Below are 26,683 nucleotides of genomic sequence, written 5' to 3'. Positions count from 1 at the left end.
GTGCTCCTGAAGGTAGGAGTCTATCAATTGATGAAGATGATCATCCAAATGTCATAGACCAAATGGAGCAAACAGCACGCAGACCTAGTGGTGGGAGGAAAAAATCCTTAAATAAGAGACACGGGGGAATGATTAATGGACTTCAATGTCTGTACACTAATGCGCAAAGCATGGGAAATAAACAAGATGAGCTTGAGCTCTTGGTACAGCAAACTAAATATGACATAATAGGCATCACTGAAACCTGGTGGGATAAGTCCCACGATTGGAATGTAATAATGGAGGGATACAATCTATTTCAGAGAAACAGAGCAGACAAGAAAGGAGGAGGAGTAGCGTTATATGTCAGGGATGTGTATACCTGTGAAGAGATCCAAGATTTAGAACCTCAAAGCCAAAGTGAGAGCATTTGGGTCAAAATTAAGGGAGAGAAGAATAACAGTGACCTCATTGTGGGAGTTTACTATAGATCCCCAAGCCAAATGGAGGACATAGATGATGCCTTCCTGGAACAGATGGCCAAGCATGCAAAAGGAAGGGAGATAGTAGTAATGGGGGACTTCAATTGCTGTGATCACCAATAGTCAGCATGGATTTCTGAAAAATAAGTCATGTCAGACTAACCTGATCTCGTTTTTTGACAGAATTACAAGCCTGGTAGATGAAGGGAATGCAGTGGATGTAGCCTACCTTGATTTCAGCAAGGCATTTGACAAGGTGCCCATGATATTCTTGTAAAGAAGCTGGTAAAATGTGGTCTTGACTATGCTACCACTCAGTGGATTTGTAACTGGCTGACTGACCGAACCCAAAGGGTGCTCATCAATAGTTCCTCTTCATCCTGGAGAAGAGTGACTAGTGGGGTGCCACAGGGTTCTGTCTTGGGCCCGGTCTTATTCAACATCTTTATCAACGACTTGGATGATGGACTCAAGGGCATCCTGATCAAATTTGCAGATGACACCAAACTGGGAGGGGTGGCTAACACCCCAGAGGACAGGATCACACTTCAAAACAACCTTGACAGATTAGAGAACTGGGCAAAAACAAACAAGATGAATTTTAACAGGGAGAAATGTAAAGTATTGCACTTGGGCAAAAAAAATGAGAGGCACAAATACAAGATGGGTGACACCTGGCTTGAGAGCAGTACATGTGAAAAGGATCTAGGAGTCTTGGTGGACCACAAACTTGACATGAGCTAACAGTGTGACGCGGCAGCTAAAAAAGCCAATGCAATTCTGGGCTGCATCAATAGGAGTATAGCATCTAGATCAAGGGAAGTAATAGTGCCACTGTATTCTGCTCTGGTCAGACCTCACCTGGAGTACTGTGTCCAGTTCTGGGACCACAGTTCAAGAAGGACACTGACAAACTGGAACGTGTCCAGAGGAGGGCAACCAAAATGGTCAAAGGCCTGGAAACGATGCCTTATGAGGAACGGCTAAGGGAGCTGGGCATGTTTAGCCTGGAGAAGAGGAGGTTAAGGGGTGATATGATAGCCATGTTCAAATATATAAAAGGATGTCACATAGAGGAGGGAGAAAGGTTGTTTTCTGCTGCTCCAGAGAAGCGGACACGGAGCAATGGATCCAAACTACAAGAAAGAAGATTCCACCTAAACATTAGGAAGAACTTCCTGACAGTAAGAGCTGTTTGACAGTGGAATTTGCTGCCAAGGAGTGTGGTGGAGTCTCCTACTTTGGAGGTCTTTAAGCAGAGGCTTGACAACCATATGTCAGGAGTGCTCTGATGGTGTTTCCTGCTTGGCAGGGGGTTGGACTCGATGGCCCTTGTGGTCTCTTCCAACTCTATGATTCTATGATTCTATATTTCTTCTGGCAATCTCATCCAGCCCAGCCTTTCGCATGATGAATTATGGATATAAGTTAAATAAGCAGGGAGACCATGTATAGCCTTGTCGTACTCCTTTCCCAATTTTGAACCAATCAGTTGTTCCATATCCAGTTCTAACTGTAGCTTCTTGTCCCACATAGAGATTTCTCAGGAGACAGATGAGGCACTCCCAGTTCTTTAAGAACTTGCCATGGGCTGTCTGGCTCAAGGTCAGCAACCACACTACCTGGGGTGTACAAGACATCCATATCTTTCTGGTATAATTCCTCTGTGTATTCTTGCCACCTCTTCTTGATGTCTTCTGCTTCTGTTAGGTCCTTTCCACTTTTGTCTTTTATTATGGTAATCTTTGTACAAAATGTTCCTTTCATATCTCCAGTTTTCTTGAACAGATCTCTGGTTCTTCCCATTCTGTCGTTTTCCTATACAGTGGTGCCTCGCAAGATGAAAAGAATCCGTTCTGTGATTCTCTTCGTCTAGCAGTTTTTTTCGTCTTGCGAAACAAGCCCATTGAAGGATTAGCGGATTAGCGCTATTAGCGCTATTAGAGGCTTTTAGAGGCTTTTAGCGGCTTATCTGGTGATCGGATCAGCTGATAAGCGGCTTAGCGGCTTAGAAAAAGGGGGGGGGAGAAAAAAACCAGCAGGAACTCGCAAGACATTGTCGTCTTGCGAAGCAAGCCCATAAGAGATTCGTTTTGCGAAGCACCTCCAAAACGGAAAACTCTTTCGTCTAGCGAGTTTTCCGTCTTGCGAGGCATTCGTCTTGTGGGGCACCACTGTATTTCTTTGCATTGCTCGTTTAAGAAGGCCTTCTTGTCTCTCCTTGCTATTTTTTTTTGAAATCTGCATTCAATTTCCTGTATCTTTCACTATCTCCCTCACATTTTGCTTGCCTTCTCTCCCCCGCTATTTGTAAGGCCTTGTTGGACAGCCACTTTGCTTTCTTGCATTTCCTTTTCATTGGGATGGTTTTCGTTGCTGCCTCCTGTATAATGTTACGAGCCTCCATCCATAGTTCTTCAGGCACTCTGTCCACCAAATCTAAATCCTTAAACCTGTTCCTCACTTCCACTGTGTATTCATAAGGGATTTGATTTAGATTGCATCTTACCGGCCCAGTGGTTTTTCCTACTTTCTTCAGTTTAAGCTTGAATTTTGCTATAAGAAGCTGATGATCTGAGCCACAGTCAGCTCCAGGTCTTGTTTTTGCTGACTGTATAGAGCTTCTCCATCTTTGGCTGCAGAGAATATAATCAATCTGATTTCGATGCTGCCCATCTGGTGATGTCCATGTGTAGAGTCGTCTCTTGTGTGTTGGGAAAGAGTGTTTGTGGTGACCAGCTTGTTCTCTTGGCAGAACTCTATTAGCCTTTGCCCTGCTTTGTTTTGAACTCCAAGGCCAAACTTGCCAGTTGTTCCTTTTATCTCTTGACTCCCTACTTTAGCATTCCAATCCCCTATAATGAGAAGAACATCCTTCTTTGGTGTCATTTCTATAAGGTGTTGTAAGTCTTCATAGAATTGGTCAATTTCAGTTCAGTGGTTGGTGCATAAACTTGGATTACTGTGATGTTAAAAGGTCTGCCTTGGATTCGTATCGAGATCATTCTATCATTTTTGAGATTGCATCCCAGTACAGCTTTCGCCACTCTTTTTTTGACTATGAGGGCCACTCCATTTCTTTTATGGGTTTCTTGCCCACAGTAGTCATCTCATCTGTCCTCCCAGTTGAACGACGTGGCCCAGGGAGAGAGGGAAAAATAGTGGAAGTGAACAGCTGGCTTCGCAAATGGTGTAAACAGGAACGGTTTGGATTCTTAGATCACGGACTGCAGTTTCTTGAAGATGGACTTCTGGCAAGCGATGGGCTGCACCTCACAATGGTTGGGAGAAATGTTTTTGCCAAAAATCTCAGAAACCTCATCAGGAGGGCTTTAAACTGACTAATGTGGGGGAGGGAGACAGTGCTCCTGAAGGTAGGAGTCTATCAATTAATGAAGATGATCATCCAAATGTCATAGACCAAATGGAGCAAACAGCACGCAGACCTAGTGGTGGGAGGAAAAAATCCTTAAATAAGAGACACGGGGGAATGATTAATGGACTTCAATGTCTGTACACTAATGTGCAAAGCATGGGAAATAAACAAGATGAGCTTGAGCTCTTGGTACAGCAAACTAAATATGACATAATAGGCATCACTGAAACCTGGTGGGATAAGTCCCACGATTGGAATGTAATAATGGGGGGATACAATCTATTTCAGAGAAACAGACCAGACAAGAAAGGAGGAGGAGTGGCGTTATATGTCAGGGATCTGTATACCTGTGAAGAGATCCAGGATTTAGAACCTCAAAGCCAAAGTGAGAGCATTTGGGTCAAAATTAAGGGAGAGAAGAATAACAGAGACCTCATTGTGGGAGTTTACTATAGATCCCCAAGCCAAACGGAGGACATAGATGATGCCTTCCTGGGACAGATGGCCAAGCATGCAAAAGGAAGGGAGATAGTAGTAATGGGGGACTTCAATTACCCGGATATTTGTTGGATGTCAAACTCAGCCAAGAGCATAAGGTCAAACAGATTCCTCACTGGCCTTGCAGACAACTTCATTGTCCAGAAAGTGGGAGGAACAACAAGAGGAACAGCCATTTTAGATCTGGTCCTAACCAATGTTGATGACCTGGTTAGTGGGGTAGAAGTGGAAGGATCATTAGGCGCGAGTGATCATGCTCTTCTGAAGTTTACTATACAGCGGAAAGGAGCAGCCAAGCATACTAGGACTATGGGTATGTTTGTAGGGTATGTTCGTAGCAAAAGGAAGAACAAAGAAACAGTGGGGTCACTCAGAGGAGAAGATGGTGAAATGCAAACAGGGGACACAGAAAGGGCTGAACTCCTCAATGCCTTCTTTGCCTCAGTCTTCTCCGATAAAGAAAAGAATGCCCAACCTGAAGAATTTGGAGCAAATGATTCAGCAAAGGAAACACAGCCCAGAATAACTAAGGAGATAGTACAAGAATACTTGGCTAGTTTAGATAATAATAATAATAATAATAATAATAATAATAATAATAATAATAATAATAAATTTTATTTATATCCTGCCCTCCCCAGCCAAGCCGGGCTCAGGGCGGCTAACAACAATCAAATAAACAATCAAATAATAACACATTCTAAAAATATTTCATTATAAAAATTAGTTAAAATCAAATTGATGGCAACCGATTAAACAAAATTCTGTGCAGGTTGCCAGAGGAGGGAGTCAGGCTGCGCCCTGACCAAAGGCCTGGCGGAACAACTCTGTCTTGCAGGCCCTGCGGAAAGATGTCAGGTCCCGCAGGGCCCTGGTCTCATGAGGCAGAGCATTCCACCAGATTGGAGCCGCAGCCGAGAAGGCCCTGGCTCTAGTTGAGCCAGCCTAACCTCTCTGAGGCCTGGGACCTTGAGGATGTTATTATTTGCAGACCGTAGGTTCCTCTGTGGGGCATACCGGGAGAGGCGGTCCCGTAGGTACGAGGGTCCTAGGCCGTGTAGGGCTTTGAAGGTTAAAACCAGCACCTTAAACCTGATCCTGTACTCCACCGGGAGCCAGTGCAGCTGGTATAGTACCGGATGAATGTGATCTCGCAGCGAAGACCCCATAAGGAGTCTCGCCGCGGCATTCTGCACCCGCTGGAGTTTCTGGGTCAGTCTCAAGGGCAGCCCCACGTAGAGCGAGTTACAATAATCCAGTCTGGAGGTGACCGTCGCATGGATCACAGTGGCTAGGTCAGGGCGAGAGAGATAAGGGGCCAACTGCTTAGCTTGGCGGAGATGGAAAAATGCCGCCTTTGTTATAGCTGTAATCTGCGCCTCCATAGAGAGGGAGGTATCGAAGATTACACCCAAACTCTTAACGGACGGTGCTGGCACTAATTGCACCCTCGCAAGAGATGGGAGTTGCCCCCTCGATCCCATATCGTCCCGCCCCAGCCAGAGGACCTCTGTCTTCGAAGGATTTAACTTCAACCGGCTCCCACGTAGCCATCCAGCCACAGCTTCCAGACATCTGGTCAGTGTGTCTGGGGCCGAGTCAGGATGGCCATCCATCAACAGATAGTGTCAGGGGTTCAGGAGCAGAGACGCAGAGAAGGGAGGAGACAGAGAGCGAGGGGGAGGAATACGAAGGAAAGATGAGTGGGGATGACGACCCGAGATCACCGAGCCTGTCCAGTGAGTCCGAGGATTCCCAGAAGGGAGCGCCAGCGGACAGAGCAAGGGGGGAAAGCAGGGGGACACCCCAGGAAGAAGGGTCCAGAGAGGGATCAGAGAGCAGCAGTTGGAGATCGGGACCCACGTGCCCAGCCGGGAGCAGCGGGGAGAAAGGGGACCAGATATCGGGTTCCGGAGGCTTTCAGAAGGAGGGAGGGCATGAGTCAGGAGTAGTCACGCCCACCTCGGGGAGCGACGAAACGATCAAGAGGAAGGTAGAGAGTTGGGCGCGCGCGCCAAGTTCAAATGTAGCGGAAGCTGGCGCAGTAAGCAGCCCAGAGAGTGAGCCAGGTCCCAAAGCCCGCCGCAAGGAGGCGGAAGGGTCAGGGGGATCCGCGTCAGAAGAGAGTAGGAAAGAAGAGACCCCGGGGGGCAGAAGGACCCAGAGACGGAAGGAAAGGCGCAGGAGGTGGAGCAAGGCTAGGGTATTAAGCTGGTGTGCTAGAGGCGGAGACTCAGACGGGTCTTCGCCGGTCTGACCTAGAAGAAGTAGGGCTGCACATTGCAGTTTGGAAATGGAACCTGTAATCCAATAAAGACTCTTTTAACCGGAACGCTGGCTAACGTGGTCCTATGTGAGCTGGGACTGAGTGGCAGCCCTGACAGATAGAGTTGGGTGTCATCAGCATACTGATGGCAGCCCAGCCCAAAACTCCGGACAAGCTGGGCGAGGGGGCGCATAAAGATGTTAAAAAGCATCGGGGAGAGAATCGCACCCTGAGGCACTCCACACACCAAGGAGTGACGCGATGACAATTCCCCCCCAAGCGCCACCCTCTGTCCCCGATCAGAGAGAAACGAGATGTATTCAAGTCTCCAGGGTCAGATGAACTGCATCCAAGAGTATTAAAAGAACTGGCAGATGTGATCTCAGAACCACTGGCAGTCATCTTTGAGAATTCCTGGAGAACAGGCGAAGTCCCGGCAGACTGGAGGAGGGCAAATGTTGTCCCTATTTTCAAAAAGGGGAAAAGAGAGGACCCAAATAATTATCGCCCAGTCAGTCTGACATCAATACCAGGGAAGATTCTGGAGCAGATCATTAAGCAAACAGTCTGTGCGCACCTAGAAAGGAATGCTGTGATCACCAATAGTCAGCATGGATTTCTGAAAAATAAGTCATGTTAGACTAACCTGATCTCGTTTTTTGACAGAATTACAAGCCTGGTAGATGAAGGGAATGCAGTGGATGTAGCCTACCTTGATTTCAGCAAGGCATTTGACAAGGTGCCCCATGATCTTGTAAAGAAGCTGGTAAAATGCGGTCTTGACTATGCTACCACTCAGTGGATTTGTAACTGGCTGACTGACCGAACCCAAAGGGTGCTCATCAATGGTTCCTCTTCATCCTGGAGAAGAGTGACTAGTGGGGTGCCACAGGGTTCTGTCTTGGGCCCGGTCTTATTCAACATCTTTATCGACGACTTGGATGATGGACTCAAGGGCATCCTGATCAAATTTGCAGATGACACCAAACTGGGAGGGGTGGCTAACACCCCAGAGGACAGGATCACACTTCAAAACGACCTTGACAGATTAGAGAACTGGGCAAAAACAAACAAGATGAATTTTAAAACACACGGCCAATCCCCAACACTAAAGGGATCCTAGACTTTTATCGGGTCCCATCCCCTGCAATTCAAGAATGTTTTGCCCCGCCTGGGACTCGAACCCACAACCCTGAGATTCGGAGTCTCGCCCCCCCCCCTCTTCTCCTCCTGCCCCCAGGATCCCTCCCCCCACCCACCGGCCTCTCACCTCGCCCAGCAGGAGGCTGTCCCAGTTCTCGCTGGCGAAGGGCAGGATCTCGCGCTCAAAGTCAAAGTACTTCTTCTTGCAGCAGATGCTGAGGTGGTAGAGGACCAGGTGGGCTACGTCCTGTCAGTGTTTGTAGAAAGCAAAAAAAAGAAGGAAAGGGTTCTGACCTCCCTTTATCTTCTCAGACTCCTTGTCGGCACAAAAAGAGTCCACGGGAATATCCTTGCAGAGTTTTATTCTTAAAAGTCTTTGTGCAAAACATGACTGAATAACTATACACACCAGCACCAACCAACCCAAACACCAGCCACAGCCCAAACTAACATTTCTCACTTATATATACAACTTGGTTCAGACCGCTGAGTCATGCTGACCCAGCTTTATTCGCATTAAAGAAACAGCGGCCGTTTTAGCCGTGACACCCCTTCTGTTTCTTAAATGCGAAAAACCCCAACAGAAACAATACATTATATACATAAACCCAGTTTTGTCATCAATTCATTATGGCATGTTGCTGGCAAAGGCTTGGTAAACAAATCAGCAATATTATCTTGTGATTGACAGTACTCCAGTTTGATTACCCCATTCTGTACACAATCTCTCACATTCGCATGACGGATAGCAATATGTTTTGATGCGGATTTCATTATTTCCGAGCCCGCTAATGCAATGCACGATTGGCTATCTTCATACACTTGGATAGGCAAATCTACTTTACAATCTAGATCTTTTAGTATCTGTATAAACCACATGATTTCTTTGCATGCTAGCGACAGGCTCCCATATTCTGCCTCACAGGATGAGGTCGCAACAAATCCTTGTTTCTTTGACCTCCATCCAATTATGGAATTGGCAAACATCATAACCATTCCACTTGTAGATTTTCTAGTAGCTACACAGCTTCCCCAGTCCGCATCAACAAATACTTCTAGTTTTTCATCTTGTGTACTAGATATCTTTAAACATGCATTTAATGTCCCCTTTAGATATCTGATAAGCCTTTTCAAAGCACACCAATCGGCAGTACTGGGTTTAGATACACGTTGGCTCAGAACATTTGTAGCACATGCAATGTCTGGCCTTGACCACTGGCTTAAATACAACAGTGATCCTATTTTTGAGTGATACAATTCAGGCTGATCAAATTCATCATCACACAGTGTCTTTGGGAAATCTGGTGTCATGGGAGTCTGAACTGGCTTACAGTTTTCCATGCCAAACTGCTCTATTAAATGAAGAATTTTCTCTTTCTGACTCAATAGGAAGCTTCCATCAGCTTCCTGCCTTACTTCTACTCCCAAGTAATTGCTTACAGGCCCCAAGGCTTTAAGCTTAAACCTCTTTTCTAGTTGACTTGTGAGCTTCTGGATCTCATCTGTGGAACTCCCTGCCACAAGCAAATCATCAACAAAGACTAAGAGCATTAGATATTTGTTGCCTGTCCCCTTGGTGTACAGGCATGGATCAGCCACACTCCTTTTAAAACCAAGTTTTACAAGGGCTTCATTTAAACACTGGTTCCAACACCTTCCACTTTGTTTGAGACCATAAACAGCCTTTCTCAAACGCCAGACTGCACCATTCTCCTCTTCAAACCCAGGGGGTTGTCTCATTAACACTTCATGGTCTAAATTTGCATGCAGATATGCAGCATCAACATCAAAATGGTGCACTGCTAGTTGTCTTACAGCAGCAATGGAAAGCATTAAACGAAAAGTTTCACTCTTTACCGTGGGAGAAAACACTTCATCATAACTCTCCCCTTTAATCTGAGTGAACCCTCTGGCTACTAATCTGGCTCGAAAACGTGGTTCCCCAGATGCAAGGGTTTTCCTTTTGTAAACCCACTTGCATGTGACCACTCTGCCACCAGGTGGCGGCATTATGACCTCAAACACTTTGTTACGTTTAAAAGAGTCCATTTCTTCTTTCATAGCTTGTTCCCACAAAGCACGTTCCCCAGGGGGTAAGTCTAAGACTTCATTATAACTTTGTGGTTCCACACAACTCACATTGCATACTCTCACTCCTCCTAGGGTCAAACGCTGAGGAGGTACACCCTTGTTTGAACGCTGGGAGCGCTTAGGTACAACTACTTCTTCTTCCCCCCTTATCTCTGGCTCTTCTTCCTCTTCCTCTAGAGAAGTATTATCTATTGCCACATCTTTTGGGGAAATCTGTGCCTCCTCCTCATTCTGCTCCTGTGTTGCCAATGGCTGAGAAGAAGCCTCTTCTCTTACTTGCAGGGGCAGTAGGCAGTCAGGGTTGGCATGGATCGCAGTCCATCTGTCCTGGTCAGCGAAGTCTGCGCTTCGTGACAGAACCACGCGTCCTGGGCGTAAATTGAAACGCCACCCTTTGCCATAGGACTGATATCCCACAAACCGCAGTTTCTGTGCTCTAGCGCCCCCTTTCTGGCGCTGAGCTTTGGGGATATTTACATGTGCCCAAGAACCCCAATTATGGAGCATTGTCCACTCTGGTTCTTTCCCAAACAACACACAATATGGAATATCTTTTATAGAGCTAGACCAGGTTCTATTAATCAAAAAGTTCGCGGTCAGAAAAGCCTCGCCCCACAGCCTATGGTTGTGGCCCAATCCTGCATCCACTAGCAGGCAGTCCTTTACTGACTGTATCACAGCCCCACATCTTTCACACAGACCATTTTCAGCAGGGCTATAAGGGTTAGTCAAACGGTGAGTGATCCCCTTACGTCGCAACCATGTCCCAAATTGTTTGTTCAGAAATTCTCCGCCCCTATCTGTTTGCAGCTGCACAACAGGCCGAGCGAAGAGCTTTTCAGCTTGGGCAACCCATTCTCTGAATGTGGGGAAACACTCAGATTTCTGCTTTAACAAAAACAGCCAACTAAAACGTGATTTGTCATCTATTACCAGAAAAACATATCTGGCGCCCCCTTCAGTCTTCTGTGGAAAAGGGCCTATCACGTCACAATGGACAAGTTCTAAAACCTCTTTAGATACTCTGTCGCTTTTAGAAGCCACAGGCTTCCTCTTAGATTTGGCCATTTTACATACATTGCAATCTAGAAAACAGTTACAGCTATTTACTTTTAGGTTCTTGCACACCTTTTGCATCTCTGAAAGCACACGGAAATTGGCGTGACCCAGTTTTCTGTGCAGTTGATGTACACACCCCTTATGAACTGGCGAATTATCCTGAACCACCTGGGCTGCTTTAACAGGCTTGTCCTGCATTACATATAACCCATTTTCCAACTTTGCATGGCCACATACCTGAGTTCCATTCTTTATCAGACAGCCATCCTGCGTGAACTTAACACTATACCCTGCATTAATCAAACAGCTTACAGACAGTAAACAATAGTCCAAACTGCTGATAAACAGAGTCTCTGGTAGAGTAGTGTTCAAGCACTGCAGGAAACATGTTCCCTGGCCATCAATCTTGCTTCTACGACCATCAGCAAGATAAATTGAGTCTTTTCCATCAGCTGGCTTCTCCAGGGTCTTAAAGTCCTCCTGACTATTGCAGATAATCCTGCTGCTGCCAGAGTCCAGCAACCATGTTCCTCGAGGTATCTTTCTCTCCTCCCTAGAAAATGCAGACACAAACTGAGTAGAACGCGTGTTCTTCTTCCCTGAAGAGAACCCCTTCTGCTTACGTTTCTGCGTCGATTGCTGTCTCTGCTCCATGTCGTCTCCTGGAAGTCTTGCCCTGCATTGACGTTGGAGATGCCCGGGTTGGTTGCATCTATAGCATCTCCTCACCGCCATGGCCAAGTCCAAACCTTGGCGTTGCTCCATTGGCAGATTCTGCTGCTGGCCCCCTCGGCTGTAACTCCTCCGCTCTTGGAGTTCAGCCTGCCTATCTGACCTTCTTTCTGCTTCTTCGGTCAATCTGCCAACCACATACTCAAGGGTCAGATCTCGGGGACGCATACTCTCCATGCTGTTAATCACAGGCAACCAGCTTTCAGGCAAACTTGAAAGGATAATGTAGGTTTGGTCAGTCTCATCATAACGCTTACCTCTCTGCTGTAGTTGAAGAAACAGAGATTTCAGCATTTGAAGATGAGTTGCCAAACTCTCACCTTCCTTCATAACAGTCCTGAACAGCCTTCTGGTCAGAGAAATGATAGTTCCGGCAGTTTCTCTGACATGCATTGCCCTTAATAAATTCCAGCACTCAAATGCTGTGCTGGCATTTGCTACATGCAATAACTGAGAGTTTCTCAAACACAGCATAATTTGGGCACGGGCCCTTTCATCCAGCCGTTTTTTCTCAGCAGAGTCAGTTCTCAAAACCTCAGTTTCAACACAGTCCCATAGTCCATCTCTCCTTAACAACTGCTGCATTTTAATTGACCAACTCAGCCAGTTGCTTTCTGAGAGAAGTTCAAAAGGGATGCCTCCCCCAATATTTACAACTTGGGAAGACTGGAAATCTGCCATCTCTGCTGGTGCTTGCTGAGCCCCTTCTGTGGGGCCTCCAGCAATCTCTCCTGACTCTCTCTTTAGAGTCCAACTGGATGGTCCTGGCTGGCACTCACCGGCTTCTAGCTGCTGCCTCTGTTGACCCTCAAGTCCCGCCTGGCTCTGCAACTGGTGTAGCCGCTCTGTGAGTCGCCTGCTGTGGTCCTCTAGCAGTTCAAACTGTTCCAGTAGCTGACGCTGAGTGCTTTCCTGATCCTCAGATCCTAGCCGCTCCAGCGTCGCTGCAGACAGTTACAGCTTGCCACCAACTGCTCCAACGCACAGCCACTGTCTCCGTACACCACCAGGACTCACCAGCTCTTTGCTGAAATGCTGTTAGTCGTTTTGCACTCTGCACATGCTCAGAAACACTGGGCCCATAACCTGTCAGTGTTTGTAGAAAGCAAAAAAAAGAAGGAAAGGGTTCTGACCTCCCTTTATCTTCTCAGACTCCTTGTCGTCACAAAAAGAGTCCACGGGAATATCCTTGCAGAGTTTTATTCTTAAAAGTCTTTGTGCAAAACATGACTGAATAACTATACACACCAGCACCAACCAACCCAAACACCAGCCACAGCCCAAACTAACATTTCTCACTTATATATACAACTTGGTTCAGACCGCTGAGTCATGCTGACCCAGCTTTATTCGCATTAAAGAAACAGCGGCCGTTTTAGCCGTGACACGTCCACCCTGCGGGGGGGGGCAGGCGGGAATCCCTCAGCGCAGCCAGCGCAGCCCCCCACCCTCCCGGCCCCCCACTCCCGCCCGGTGCCTCCTGGCCCTTGAGGTGGCGGCTTCCTTCGCTCTGGCGCCAAAACCTCCTTCCCCCTTCTGCTCTCTCTTCGCTTTCCAGATCAGCTGCTGAATTCTGACCGACTTATTCTAAGTGTCCCAATTATCCCAAGCGGAGTATTAGGAAATCAAGTGAGAAGCAGGAAGCTGTTAATTAAAGGGCCCAAGTGGATCCGGATACACTCCAGATGTGGGGTTGTTGTTTTTTTAAGGACCCACCTTCCTTTGGCTCTCTTTAAGCTGCTTTTATATGGAATCACAGTTGGCAGGTACCCCGAGGGTCATCCAGTCCAGCCCCCCAAGATGCAGGGACGTCCTGCCCAACGGGGGCCCCGATCCCGTGACCGAGTCTGGGGCCAGGCCGCTGCATTGCTTTCTTGTGCTCATGCCCCCCTGCCGCCCCAAAGCGCCCCCTCACCATCTCAGGGGGAGACGCCGGACGCTCTCTGGGCCTCCCGTGCAGACGCAGCACTCAAAGACGTAGAACCTGCCGGGTGGAGCCGGGTGTGTGGGGGGTCAGTCACAAGATGCCCTCGCCCTCTGACCCCCACCCTCCCCCCCCCACCCAGGGCTGCCCCTCACCTGTCCCCGTAGAGCAGCGGCTTGCTGAGGCACTGGGTGCAGGCCTCGTGGAACCACTGGGCGCAGCCGCGGCACTGCAGCATCTTCAGGTTCCACCTGAGGCAGAGGGAGAGAGGGGGCCGGTCAGCTGAGCGCCCCCCTCCGGTTCCAGAGGCGCCCTCCCTCCTCCCCACAAGCCCCCCTCTTCCGGGGGGGGCAGACTCACTCTCCGGGGCCCCCGCAGTAGCAGTAGCACTGCTGGCGGTTGGCGAGGTGCTCAGCGTCCCACTCCAGGGTCTTCAGCTGGTAGGGCAGGACCAGTTTCATGCCCAGCATGGCCTTGGCGTAGGGCCCCTTCTTGAGGGCGCCGCCCCGCTGCAGAAGGAGGAAAGCCGTGGGGCAGAGTCAGTGCGCGGGGCTGGGACAGAGGACCTCGGGGGGGGGCAGAGGAGACCACACTTACCTTGGTGGCCACAGCAAAGACACACTGCCGGCACGTCCAGGCCCCATCGCTCTGCACCCGGGGCAGGTGGCATTCCTGGTGGTAGGCTGCGGGGGGGGGGAGAGGAAGGAGGGTCATCAGTGGGGCAGTGGGGGGGAGAACGGGGAACCAGGGGCAGCTTGTGGGGCTCCTTTGGCGGACTCACCGTGGCTGCATTTCTCACACCGCACCAGCCGGTTGTCTGGGCTCACGGCCTCCGAGTGGCACACGCAGCAGGACTGCTCCTCCCCAGGCACAGCCGCTAGGAGAAAAGGCAGGGGGGGGCGTGAGGGGCCAGTCCCCCCCCCAGGGCAGCTGGGTTCCTGCCCCAAGAGCCTCAGGAGCAAGATAGACTGCCTCTGGAGGTGGAGGCTCCATCGGGAGATAAGAAGTGTCTTCTGGATGGGATCCTCTGATCCAGCCCCCCCGCCTCACCCTGGGGAGCCAGGGAATGCCCCCCCCAAAAAAAGCGGCTTCCAGGAACCGGCCCTTCAGAACCACTGATATCTCGGCAGTGGGAGGGAGTTCCACAGGTGAACTCTGCACTGGGGTCATCCCTACAGAACAAGGCGGGGGGTGGGGGGGTGGGGAGCAGCCAGGCCTGCAGGGGGCGGAGACTGGGGGGGGGACCCCAAAGTGGGGGTGGTGGGGGTGGGGGGCTTCACTGCCCACTGACCTGGGTTGATGTCCTTCCAGAGCACGAGGAACTGGGAGTCGTCCTCAAACTGCACCAGGCACAACTTCCGGGTTGGCGCGATCGGGAAATGGCGGATTCCCTCCGAGCTCCGGAGGGAATCGGCTCAGCGGTGGATGGGTCTTTGCCGTGCCGGCGACACGGGGACCCTTAAAAACCGCAGGCGCGGAAGCCTGCGGACTGAAGACTCGGCGGGTGCCTTAAGCGCCCCCCCTGATTCGCAATGAGCCTTTTTAAAGGCTACGGAGGGGATACAGGGGACGGCGTGGCACTGAGAGTCGACCGCTACCGCCGCTGAGCGAAGCCGCGAGCCATAACTGGAGAGCGCTGACTTCCTTCCTTGAAATTCGGACTGAAAAAAGAACCCGTGAGTAATTTGGAACTGAACTTTAAAACTTTTACCTTTTGAATTTGAGACGACCGGGGGGTGTGCTAAAAGGAAGTCCCCACCCCCCCCCTTGCAGACGATCCAGAGCAACGAAATAAGAACTAAGCTGGAGTGCCTACCCTGTAAAGGGTGAGTTTTAAAAAGACAGTAACTTCCAAGATTTAGAAAGGTAAATTTGAGCAGGAGAGTGGAGTGTTGGAAGAGTCTTTGTTTTGTGGTAAACAACCCTCCCTCCCGGGCCCGGGAGCGACCTGCTTTGGAGCCTGTATAGAGGAGCAGAATTTGACAGCTGTCAAAAGCTGTCAAATGGACTATTAATAGTGAAAAAAATTGCTGTTTAAGACCTCTCCGGATTAAAAGGAGTTACAATTGAACTAAAATTTTGAGAAACAAAGAAACAATAATAGGACAGAGGATTGTTGGAGAAAAGGTTACTCAGTAACCAGATTCCCTCTAGGGGGAATTCTGTGGAATTACAATGGCTGTGGGTGGAAAGATACTGAGAGAAATCGAAAGAATGTTCTCACTGGTGGGAACCCTACAGGAGCAGACTACAGCTATGAGTAAACAATTGACGACCTTGGATTTGGAAACAAGTAGTTCTGCTGAAAGTAATGAGGGCCTGAGTGAGAAAGAACCCACAGCTGAATTTGAAACAATAAACAAAGAAGAGGAGAAGACAAAACAAGAAAGAGAACAAGTCATCTGGGAAAGTACTAACCAGAAGCTGACATCTGGAGAACACAAGCAAGGAGACTATCGGATTAAATCCACTCTAAGCCTACGAAAGATACAGAAGATGAAAGTGGAGGCCCTGGGACTTTATGGAATTCAGGAGCTCGAAATAAAGAAGTACAATTGGGGCCTCCACATAGACTTTGATTTTGACTATCAGCAAGACTTAGGCCTTGTGGAAATTCCTCAGCAGTTGTCTTTAAATATGGGAAGAGACTATGGACTGATTGGATTGATTGTTAAGGAAATCTTTCGAGACTCGATGACAGACAAAAAGGACTACCAACAAAACCGGCGGAGAGGGACTAAAAGAGAATTGAGAGCCTCGGATATCCGGAATCCAGGCTAAAAACTGTTAATTTGGACATGTCTCGGGAAAGGACGCAAAGCGGGGAGGGGAGGGAGGGAAGTATCAAATTTAAACAACACTCAAGACCAGGGGGTTTAGTATTAAGAAAATTATGTAAGAAAAAATGAGAAATCGAGGGAAGAGAATTGGGGTCCAACTTAGGGAAAATTTATTTTTGTTTTTTATAAAAGGACTAATATTAAGATGGAAGAAATGCCAACTTGCTGACATAAGTTTGGGAATAGGGATGCAGGGGAGGGGGCGGGGGGAAGTCAAGGACTAGGGTTAGAAAATAAGATTTTCGGGAACTATTCTTGTTCGTTGTTTTTTATGTTTGTTTTGGTGTGTTGTTTGTGTTTATATAAAATGTGAAAACCCAATAAAAATATTTAAAAAAAAAAAAAACAAACTGCACCAGGCACACCTGCCGGAGGGGGTCCACCTGCGGGGGGGGGCGGAGGGGGTGAGCAGAGACCCCCAGCCGGGGGGGGACGGGGGCGGACCCCCCTGCCCCCCCCCCCGAGGGGAGGGGCAGCCACTGACCTTCTTGATGGTGCCCAGGTAGAGGTCCAGCGCGCCAGGACATCCTGGCCCTCCCAGAAGCGGGGCCAGCCGGGCGAGGGGGGCGCCCCTCCGCTGCCGGCCGCCGGCCGCTTCCAGGGCCCCGAGGTCAGGCGGGCGCTGGTCCGGGTCAGGCGGGCCGAGGCGGGGGAGGGGCGGGGGGCGCCCCCTTGCCGGCTCCGCTCTGGGGGTCCCTCTCGCCGCGGGGGGGCGGGGGGTCTCAGGGGCGGCGGAGCGGGACCCTCGGCGGCTCCAGCCTCCCGCCGAGCGCCAGTGACGCAGCAGCCGGAGCGGGGGGCCGCCAGGGGGGATGCCGAGGGCCGGGCGGCCCAGCCCCCCCCCAGCGCCCCCACCCGGGCCCGCCACGCCCCCGCCGGGCTGGGGGGGGCAGCGGGGGAAAGACCGTGGCAGCGCCCGGGGGTCCCCCCAATGCCAGGACCCCCCGGCCCCCCTCCAAGGGGATCGCCCCGCTGCAGCGTCCCTGTGTGCCCCCCCCTGCCTCAGGCCCCCCCCCGATCCCCCTTCATGGGGGGGAGGGGAAAGGGGCCAGGGTCACTCGGGGTCCCCCCCTCCAGGCCCCGCCCCACCTGCGCAGAGGGGCAGGCGGGTGTTCAACGGGGGAAGCTGCTGCCCCGGTGGCCAAGGCGCGCTCCGCCGGCCTCCCCCGGGGGGCCCCTCCCGTTTGTTTATTGATCTCCCTAGACATTGATCTCTCTCCCCCTAGATCTCCCTGGCCCCGCCCCTCCGGCGCAGGCCCCGCCCCCGCCCGCCCCCCCGCCCGCTCCCTGCGCGCCGCGGCCGTTGCCAGGGAGGGGCGGGGCCGCCTGCGGCACGCGCGCGCGCGCACTCACGCTCGCCCTCCCGCCGACGCTCCTTCCGGCGGAGGCGGGCTCGCGGCGCGCGTGCGCAGTGCGTCCTCCGCTCGGGCCGTGCGCCAAGGAGGGACTTGGGGGCGGAGCCGTGGGCGTAAGACGAAGAGGGCGGGTCCGGCCCGCGCGACGGGCAGCGCGGATTGGTCTCCTCCTCTCGCCGCCTGGCCATTGGCTGCCGGGCGGCGCCGCGGAGGAGGACGGGAGCTGTCTGTTTAAATCGACGGCGTTTGGGTCGGAGAGGGAGACGGAGGGCGAGGCGGAGGAGCCGGAGGGGCGCCGGTGAGGCCTCGGGGCGCGGGCAGAGGGCAGAGGGGCCCCTTCCTCGGGCGGGAGGGAGGGGGGACCAGCCAAGCCCCAGCAGATCGGGGGGAGGCGGCCTGAGGCCCGCGGGCGGATCCGGCCCCCGTCGCCTTCTCCCTCCGGCCCGCGGAGGGCCCGGCAATCAGCGCCCTTGGACATGCGCAGAAGGTGTCCTTTCCTTGAAAAGGCATCTCTGGCTTCTTTGCGGGGCAGAGGAATTCGCTCTCTTCCCCCCCCTCCCCGTGTAGTCCGGCCCCCCCAGGGCCTGCGGGACAGCGGACCGGCCCCCTGCGGGAAAGGGTTGCTGCCTCCCGGCCCAGAGGCAGCCTATCTCGGTGCTGGGGGCCATTTGGACTAGCCGGGCCTCCTTTGACCTTGCAGGCTGGGCTTCATTTCCTTACTGGCCTCCCACTGGCTTCTCCCCGAAGGCCTTGCCTGGAGCTGATGGATGGTCCACCTCCCGTGAGTCCCTTTCGGGGGCCGGGGGGGCGCCTCTCTCTTGCCTGCCTCGGCCTTCGACTCCCCCCCCCCTCCACCCTGCTTCTGAGATGCTTCATTAAATGAACTCAGCGGCCTTCCTCAGTTGCCACTCCGGGAGCAGAAGATGAACTCTGAGGGGAAAAGTTTCCTGCTGCCGAAAGGCCCCTCCCGGCTCCCTGTGTCTGCGCTGCACCTCAAGCGCCCGGCCAGCGATGAGAATGAGCCCCCCAAGGTGGACCGGGTGAGTTCCCAAGCCCCTCCCTTCTGCAGCATGGGGGGGGGGTGCGAATGGGGCGTTGCCATTTCCAGCAGAGAGGGACGTGGAATAGGACCGGTGAGGGGGCATCCAGCCTGGCCCTGGAGAATAACAAGCGGCTGCCCTTTCCTTCCTTCCAGAAACGGGCTCGGGCTCCCCTGGAGCCTACCAAGCAGGGAGGACCTGTGACAGCAGCCCCCTCCGTTCCGAAGCCTCCGCCAGCGGCCCCTGCGCTCCGAGGCCACCGCCAGGCCGGTAAGCTCAGGTCGGGGGGGGGGCGGGGCAGAACCTGGGGAGCCCTTCTGGACTTTGCTGTAACACCGCTTTCTTGGCAGGGGGGCGCCGCCGCTCGAGCACTCGGACCCGGGGGACTGCGGGTGTGGCAGGGCCGTCCACCACAGGTAGGCAGCGGGCTGCAGAAGCGTCCCTGTTAAGGGTGCCATATCGTACCTGTAAGGAATTGATCATTTAGAGGAGCAGCACCCATCGTGTTATTTTTCAAAAATATTATAAATATTGTTGTATTGATTTCCATTACAGTGGTACCTTGCTTCTCAAACGGCTTAGTTGTTGAACAAATTGGCTCCTGAACGCTGGAAACTTGGAAGTAAGCTTTCCAGTTTGCGAACGTTTTTTAGAAGCTGAACATCCGACACAGCTTCCGAATGAGTGCAGGATGCTCCTGCAGCCAGTCGGAAGCCGTCCCTTGGTTTGCGAATGGTTTCTGGAGTCTTGGACTCCAGGAACGGATGAAGTTTGAGAACCAAGCCACCTCTGTATAAAAAACAATGGCATTGCATAGCTAACCTATGGAACTTCCTCCCACAGGAGGTAGTGATAGCTACTAACTTGGATGGCTTTACAAGAGGATTAAACAGATGCACATCCGAGAGGGCAATCAGTGGCTACTAGCCGTGATGTCTGTGCTCTGCTTCTATGGCTGGAGGCAGAAATTCTTCTGGATACCTGTTGCTGGAAGCCACAAAGGGGGAGAGGGCTCTTGGACTTGAATCCTGCTCTCTGGTTTCCCACAGGAAACTGTTTGGCCACTGAGAACAGGATGCTGGGCTAGACAGGCCCCCTTGGGCCTGATCCAGTTATGTTCTTACAACACCAGGCAGCTATCTTTGCTGGACTCTTTTTGGCACCTGCTGAAGCCATTTTAGTTTTTTCAAGCTGATTCAGATGTGTAGAATGTGGGTTCCCCGTAATCCTGCATCTGGTGCCCCTTTAACTTGTGTGCATTCAGTGTAGGAAACAATATAAAAAGTTTGGAGAGGGGCTGGGGAAAATGCTCTGGCAATCCTGCCCACCATTAAATCCAGCATATTTCAGCTATACGTGATTTTGACTTTAGGCGCAATCCGTGGAAGGGAACCCCCACATATGTTGCTTTAATCTGTCTTGAGTTCCTTGCTGATTTTATGTTTTGAAGTATTACTATTGTTTGGAGATGTTTCATGAAGCAACGGAGGGGAGACAGGGTCCCCTTGGGAATCCTTTCACTGCTTCATGTCTCGTTCCTTGTTTCCCAGCAGGATCCCGTCGGACGGTGGCTGCGGCAGCCCCTAAGCCAGGTAAGGCCTAGAGAAGGGAGGGAGGTGCCCCCCCCCCGTGCCATCCTTGAGCCGCCACCGGGACCCTCACACTGTCCTCTCTCTCTCCCTCTCCCCTTGGCAGCCGCTGCTCCTGCCGCTGCTGGCGGGGGTGAGAAGAAGCGGGCCCCCTGGGACTTGAAGGGGCAAGTGAGCGACTTGCGGGCCAAAGGGGGGACCTACAAGGAGAAGGCCCAGGGGCTGGCCGGGGAGAATGAGGCCCTGAGGCATCAGCTGAGCCAGCTGGAGGGGGAGCTGAAGCAGGCGACGGCCCGCAACCAGCAGCTGGAGGGGCAGAACAGGTGAGCGAGCAGCAGCCTGAGAAGGGCATGGCGGGCTCCGTCTGCTCCTCCTGCAGCAGGACCTGACCTCTGCCCTACCCTCTCTTGGCAGTGCCCTGGCCTTGGAGCTGCAGACCTGCCAAGCGCAGGCCACAGAGAGCCGGCAGAGGGTGGAGCAGCTGGTGAAGCAGGAGCAGCAGCTGGAGGAGACCGTCAAGAGCCAGAGCCAGACGATCCAGGAGCTGGAAACCGCTGGCCGCAAAGCCAGGGAGGCCAAGGAGGATTTGGCTGCCCAGCTGGAGGCCAGAGAGGTGAGGGGGGGGGGCTGGGGACCCTTCCACCCGCCCTTGAATGGTGATTGGAATCCCAAGGTGAGGCGAGGAATCCTTGGGACTAGCCAACATCCGCTTGTGACGCCTGCATTCCAGCGGGTTGGACTAGATGTCCCGTAGGTACCCTTCTGATTCCACAATGCCAGACTCAAGATCACAGTTAAGGGTCCTCAGCCCCAGAAAAGAGAGCTAGATACCTTAAAAAATGTTTTTTTAAAAAAATTATTAAATATTTTCAACATATAATACAAACCAAACTAGTTTTAAAAAAGATAATAAGATGAGAGAAAGATGTTGCAAACACTCTTGGAAAACAAGAATTTTTTAATAAAAGATAATAAGAAATACAGAAAAAAGCAATAAAAGGTGGGAAGATAAGGAGAAAAAGCAAGAAAATAAATAAAAATCACAACAGTAATAGTAATAATCGCAATAAAACACAAAATTTTATGTGTCTAGCCCTCTATCATAATTATATCTTAATCTTCAATCCCCCCCATACAGAGAAGTGTATCCCTCTCGGCTCTCGCTGGAAGCGCTTCCCTTCTCCTCAGCCTCACACCCTGTTTCTCACACAAGTCCCTTTTCTATCCATCGCAAGAGGGCCCTAGATATCTGTCTGGGGGAAGTGCTAACCTCTGCTGTGTCTGTTCCTGCTGGTGCTTTTCCTTTCCCAGCTGAGGAAGCCTGCATTTGCCGCCTCCTCCCTGAATTGTTGCCTGGCTGAGAGGGCGGGTGGGCGGCTCTGGGTTTGAGGTGGCCCGTCCCTCACTGGCCCTGGGGTTTCTCTGACGCAGGCGGAACTGCGCCTGGCGCAGGAGAGCCTGGCCCGGCGGGCGCAGGAGAATGAGGCGCTGGCAGCACACAAGGCCCAGCTGGAGCAGAAGCAGCACGAGTCGGAGATGGAGCGGCGCTCCCTGCACAACGCCGTCCAGGAGCTGAAGGTGGGCCGGTGGTGGTGGGGGGCTGGCACTGGGGGACCCTTTGTGGGGCTGGGTGCTGACGACTCCCCGCTCCCTCCAGGGCAACATCCGTGTCTTCTGCCGCGTGCGCCCCCTGCTGAGCAGCGAGAAGGAGGCCCAGAAACAGGGGGTGAGCCACCTCCGCTTCCCGCCAGACAACAGCAAGAGCCTGGTCTTATCCAAGGCGGAGGAGGTCAGTCTGGGGGTGGGGGGACAAGGCGGTTGTCGAAGTCTTGGTGGCATCTTGGGCTGTCACAGTTGCCAGGGGACGTCAGGAAGTCTCCACCTGCTGCAAAGCCTGCCGAGAGCCAGTGTGGGGTAGTGCTTAAGAGCGGTGGCCTCGTAATCTGGGGAACCGGGTTCGCATCTCCGCTCCTCCACATGCAGCTGCTGGGTGACCTTGGGCCAGTCGCACTTCTTGAAGTCTCTCAGCCCCACTCACCTCATAGAGTGTTTGTTGTGGGGGAGGAAGGGAAAGGAGAACGTTAGCCACTTTGAGACTCCTTTGGGTAATGATAAAGCGGGATATCAAATCCAAACTCTTCTTCTTCTTCAAATAAGCCAGTGTTGTTCCTGCAATGACCTTTGCAGGAGCAGGAGAAACCCAAATGTTGATGGCCGGCCCAAGGCCAACAGACCCAATGCCAGCTGGAGGATATGTGTGTGTGTGCGAGAGAGAGCATTGTGGCCCCGGGAGAGCTGGCCAAGGGGGAACGCGGCCCCTGTCACCACTTAGTCGGTAGAGGCTCATAATCTCAGAGTTGTGGGTTCAAGTCTTGCTTGGGGGTGGACTAGATGAGCCTCGTGGGTCTTCCAACTCTGCAATTCTTTGATTCTCTGCCAGTCCCACGTTGGTCGGGAGCGAAAAGAGGACATTGTCTATGAGTTCAACTTTGACCAGGTCTTCCCTCCGTCCAGCTCCCAGGAGGAGGTCTTTGAGGAGATCTCTCTGCTTGTGCAGGTAAGGAAAAGCATATTATTCTGTCAACCACCCTGAAGAGCACATAAATCAATCAAATAAATATATAGAATAAATACATTAAGGGGGGAAGCGGCCCAGTTCTTCTAGTTTGTTATTATGTTGAGCATGGTACAGTCGTATCTTGGCCCTCAAACACCTTGGTACTCGTACACTTTGGCCCCTGAACGCTGAAAACCTGGAAGTAAGTGTTCCAACTCCCCAACATTCTTTGGCAGCCTTAGTTTTTGAACGGACTCGGTTCGACAACCAAGGTGCCACTGTATGATGATGATGATCGTGAGGATGATTCCCTGGCTGATTTGGCTGGTTTGTCCTGTGAGTCGTGGCTGAAGGATGGTCTGGAAATTCCACATAGGGCGGCTCTCCCCCTCCGGGGGCAGGTGGGGTCTGGTGGACGCCAGCCTGACGGCTTCCCTTCCTCCCCGCAGTCGGCCTTGGACGGCTACCACGTCTGCATCTTTGCCTACGGGCAGACGGGGAGCGGCAAGACGTACACCATGGAGGGCCCCGACTGCCAGGACCCTTCCACGGCCGGCATGATCCCCCGCGCAGTGCAGCAGATCTTCAGGAAAGCCCGGGAGATGGAGGCCAAAGGCTGGAAGGTGGGGGCAGAGAGGGAAAGCGGATGCAGGTGTCCAAAGGGGGTGGAGACCCCCGCTGCATTCACTCGCCATGCTGCAATTGCCAGGGGGGTTTCGCACTGGGCTTGGGAGCTCCCAGAGAGGGCGCTGGTGAGAGAGGGCTGCCTCCTTCACCCTCACCCACCCCACAGGATGGTGAGACCGCCAGTGTTTTTCTGCAGGGCCTTCCGTTCAGCCTCACAAGATCCCCTGAACACCCGAGGGCTGGCCTGTCTGAACTCCTGGGCCTCACCTTTGGAAGCCTCCTCTTGGAATAGCCATGCCAGTTGGTCCCCGAGTCTGAGCTGGGAGCGATGTGCTGGCTGGGCACGCGCCACCCCAGCCGCCTTCCCTGGTCTGATCCTGCCCCTCTGCCTGTCTCCTCCCAGTACCATTTCACTGCCAACTTCCTGGAGATCTACAATGAGTCTCTGCGGGACCTGCTGGTGTTGCGCCCTGAGCAGGGCTCTGAGCTGGAGATCCGGCGAGTGAGCCAATGCACGGAGGAGCTGCACGTTCCCAACCTCTGCTACGTCCCCGTTGCTTCGGAGCAAGAGGTACCGCGGTGGGGGGGGGGCAGCTGTCTGTCTGGGATTTTCCTGGGGGGTTCCAGCGGTGCAGGGGGTCGGGTAGATGACCCTTGGGGGTCCCCTTCCAACACTACTCTTCTCCCGCTCTCTGCACTGTGTCCGGCCACCAGCCTGCTTGCAAGGGGTGGAGGAGAGGCAGAAGCCAGAGAACCAGCCCCATTGTGACCCGTTTTAGGGCCTTGGTCTGGGGACAAGGCAGCCAGAGTGTGTCTGCATCCAAAGCCTCTGAGGGGAGGAGCAGAGGGAGGAATCTGGGGTTGGGCTAGATGACCCTGGGGGCTCCCCTCCGACTGTGCCGTTCTCTGAGAGGCTTCTGCATGAAGGCCTGAGCCATCCTGCCTGTCTGGAGAGCTCAGATCACCTGGGTCTTGGCCCCTCGGCTCCTTATGGGGCTTCTGCCTGCCCTAGAGTTCCCAGAGGAAGAACTCCCCCCCCCCCATGCTTCCCTTTCTATTTGCAGGCAATGGTAGAAACTCCAGTGTAGAGGCTAGGCACCAAGCGGCTCCTTAAACCAAGCTTAAACTCACCCAAATGGGATGTCTCGTTGCCATTTTGGGGCCAGGCGTTCTAAAGTCTTATTTTTCAAATGATGGCCTGACTGACTGACTGATTCTCAGTTAAACATCTGGCCAGTTCAGATGACCACCTTGAGCTGGGATTGGGGCAGTCCACATATCTTGGCCTATTCCAACTTCTCTTTCTTAACTGTACATTCAGAATATAAGAATATTCTTTGCAGCTGAGCGTGGGGCAGTGGGGGCAGCGGGGGAGTGAAGTCAGGTGAGAACAAGGAGCTGCCATTGTTCACTGCTCCTGCTCAGGCTGCTGAGAGAAACCGTTTTGGTTCCTGATACTCATTCTGATTGTGTAACGGATAGAATTCTATAGGACGAGGTCCTCGTGTGTGGAAAGAGTCTTGCTCCGAGGATTCCCAGGCTTCCCCTCCAGGCGGTGATGTCCAACGCCATCGGGCGCCCGGGCATCTCAGTCTGGTCGCAAGTAGCCAATAGCCGGGGGGGGGGAATGTGCCCGGCTAGCCTCTTCACGCTGTTTGCCTGGGGCTGGCTAGGGCCAGAGGATCTCTGGGGTCCCTTCCGACCGCCATTCTCCGCCTCCTGCCCCCCGCTTGCCCCTTCAGGTCCTGAAGCTGCTCCAGAGAGCCAAAGCCAACCGCTCAGTGGCCAAGACGAATCTCAACGAGCGCTCTTCCCGCAGCCACAGCCTCTTCCAGCTGCGCATCGAGGGCCACAACCCCAACCGGGAGCTGCACACCTCCTGTGAGTGTGGCCGGCCCCACGACCCCCTTCGCCGGAGGCCTCTGTCCCTGCCCTGGCCCAGAGGCGCTCCCTTGCTCTCCCTCCTCTTCTAGGCCAGGCCCTCTGTGGGTCCCTGGTCCCCAGCACCCCCCCCTTCTCCCTCCACCCTCACCCCTCCTTTGTCCCCCCCCCCCCGCAGCCGTGCTGAGCTTGGTGGACCTGGCTGGCAGTGAGCGCCTGGACAGGTCCCTCTCCACCGGCGACCGCCTCAAGGAGACCCAGGCCATCAACAGCAGCCTCTCCAACCTGGGCCTGGTCATCACCGCCCTCAGCAACAAGGTAGGCGGGAGAGGGGGGTCGCGTGTGCCTCCGGGGGGGGGAGTCCTGGCCAGCCATGGGGCAGCCCTTTGCAGCCCCACAGCCCGCCTCCCGCAGTGCGCTGGTCTTCTGCGAGGGTGAGGATGTGGCGTCCAGCACTGTCTCACGTGTGGGGTGCCCACCTATCGGGGGCTCTAGAGCTGTGATTCCTTCCAACTCTACAATTCAATCGGGAATGGGACAGCCTCATGATGCTGGCGGAACCGGCCTGCCCTAAGTGGGGAGGAGGGTCCCCACACATTTCCCCCTCCTGCACCCATCCTTGTCCGCTTCCTTTGCCCCCTTGCAGGAGGCCCATGTGCCCTACCGGAACAGCAAGCTGACCTACCTCCTCCAGAACTCCTTAGGCGGCAATTCCAAGATGTGAGTCGGCAAGGAGGGAGTTGATGGCTCCCCCTCCCCTTTGAGGCCTGGTCTGCGCTGTCCTGCCAGGAACGCAGGGGGTTGGGCTAGATGACCCCTTTCAACCCAGAGGTCTCTGACAGGGGGGCCATGCACCCCCCTTGAGGCAGCCTCTGTTTCTCCTCACCCTCTCCTCTGGCCTTTCCCCCCAGGCTGATGTTTGTTAACATCTCGCCCTCGGAGGAGAACTTTGCCGAGTCCCTCAATTCCCTTCGCTTTGCCAGAAAGGTAAGTGGCTGCAGCATCCGGCTGGGGGGGGGGCGGGGGTGTCCCTTTCTCTGGGCTGCTTGCAGAATCTCCTCTGCGGAAGGGGCATCCTGACCGCAGCTGGATGGAGGAGGTGGCGGCAGCAGCAGCTGTGGGGACCAGTTTCTGGCCCCCCAAATCTGCCCGGTCTTGCCTTGCAGGTCAATGACTGTGTCATTGGCACAGCATCAAAGCGGAAGTGAGGGCGGCGGAGGCGGCTGGTCTTTCTGCGTCTCGGA

The 26,683-nt window shown here is 53.1% G+C and overlaps 2 protein-coding genes across 2 annotated transcripts; one reads left to right on the top strand and one right to left on the bottom strand.

Moving 5' to 3' along the window:
• Positions 1–13,487: 13,487 nt before the first annotated feature.
• LOC308578210 (PHD finger protein 1-like) lies at positions 13,488–17,933 on the bottom strand (the record flags this gene model as incomplete). Its single annotated transcript, XM_081178463.1, has 9 exons — positions 13,488–13,610; positions 13,706–13,801; positions 13,911–14,059; positions 14,148–14,233; positions 14,332–14,427; positions 14,842–14,948; positions 16,742–16,773; positions 16,875–16,984; positions 17,744–17,933. The coding sequence occupies 9 exons, from the start codon at positions 17,931–17,933 to the stop codon at positions 13,538–13,540; spliced, it is 939 nt and encodes a 312-aa protein (XP_081034589.1). The 3' UTR covers positions 13,488–13,537.
• Positions 17,934–18,481: 548 nt separating this feature from the next.
• On the top strand, positions 18,482–26,683 carry LOC308577959 (carboxy-terminal kinesin 2-like). The gene is made up of 17 exons (XM_081178291.1): positions 18,482–18,526; positions 18,648–18,785; positions 18,941–19,055; positions 19,136–19,201; positions 20,336–20,377; positions 20,481–20,697; positions 20,789–20,987; positions 21,806–21,952; positions 22,032–22,163; positions 22,815–22,931; positions 23,381–23,554; positions 23,962–24,129; positions 25,301–25,439; positions 25,618–25,757; positions 26,086–26,159; positions 26,351–26,426; positions 26,606–26,683. The coding sequence occupies exons 1-17, from the start codon at positions 18,509–18,511 to the stop codon at positions 26,645–26,647; spliced, it is 2,004 nt and encodes a 667-aa protein (XP_081034417.1). The 5' UTR covers positions 18,482–18,508; the 3' UTR covers positions 26,648–26,683.

Source organism: Podarcis bocagei (genome assembly GCF_964188305.1).
Source record: "Podarcis bocagei genome assembly, chromosome: W".
NCBI lineage: Eukaryota > Metazoa > Chordata > Lepidosauria > Squamata > Lacertidae > Podarcis > Podarcis bocagei.
The sequence above is the reverse complement of the archived record's forward strand: the minus strand, read 5'-3'. Positions and strand labels throughout refer to the sequence as shown.

Excerpts from the sequence above, each read along its gene's own strand:
- LOC308577959 (XM_081178291.1), top strand. Across the intron at positions 19,056-19,135 it reads CCGAGGCCACCGCCAGGCCG|GGGGGCGCCGCCGCTCGAGC; the intron begins GTAAGCTCAGGT and ends CTTTCTTGGCAG. Across the intron at positions 21,953-22,031 it reads ACGCCGTCCAGGAGCTGAAG|GGCAACATCCGTGTCTTCTG; the intron begins GTGGGCCGGTGG and ends CGCTCCCTCCAG.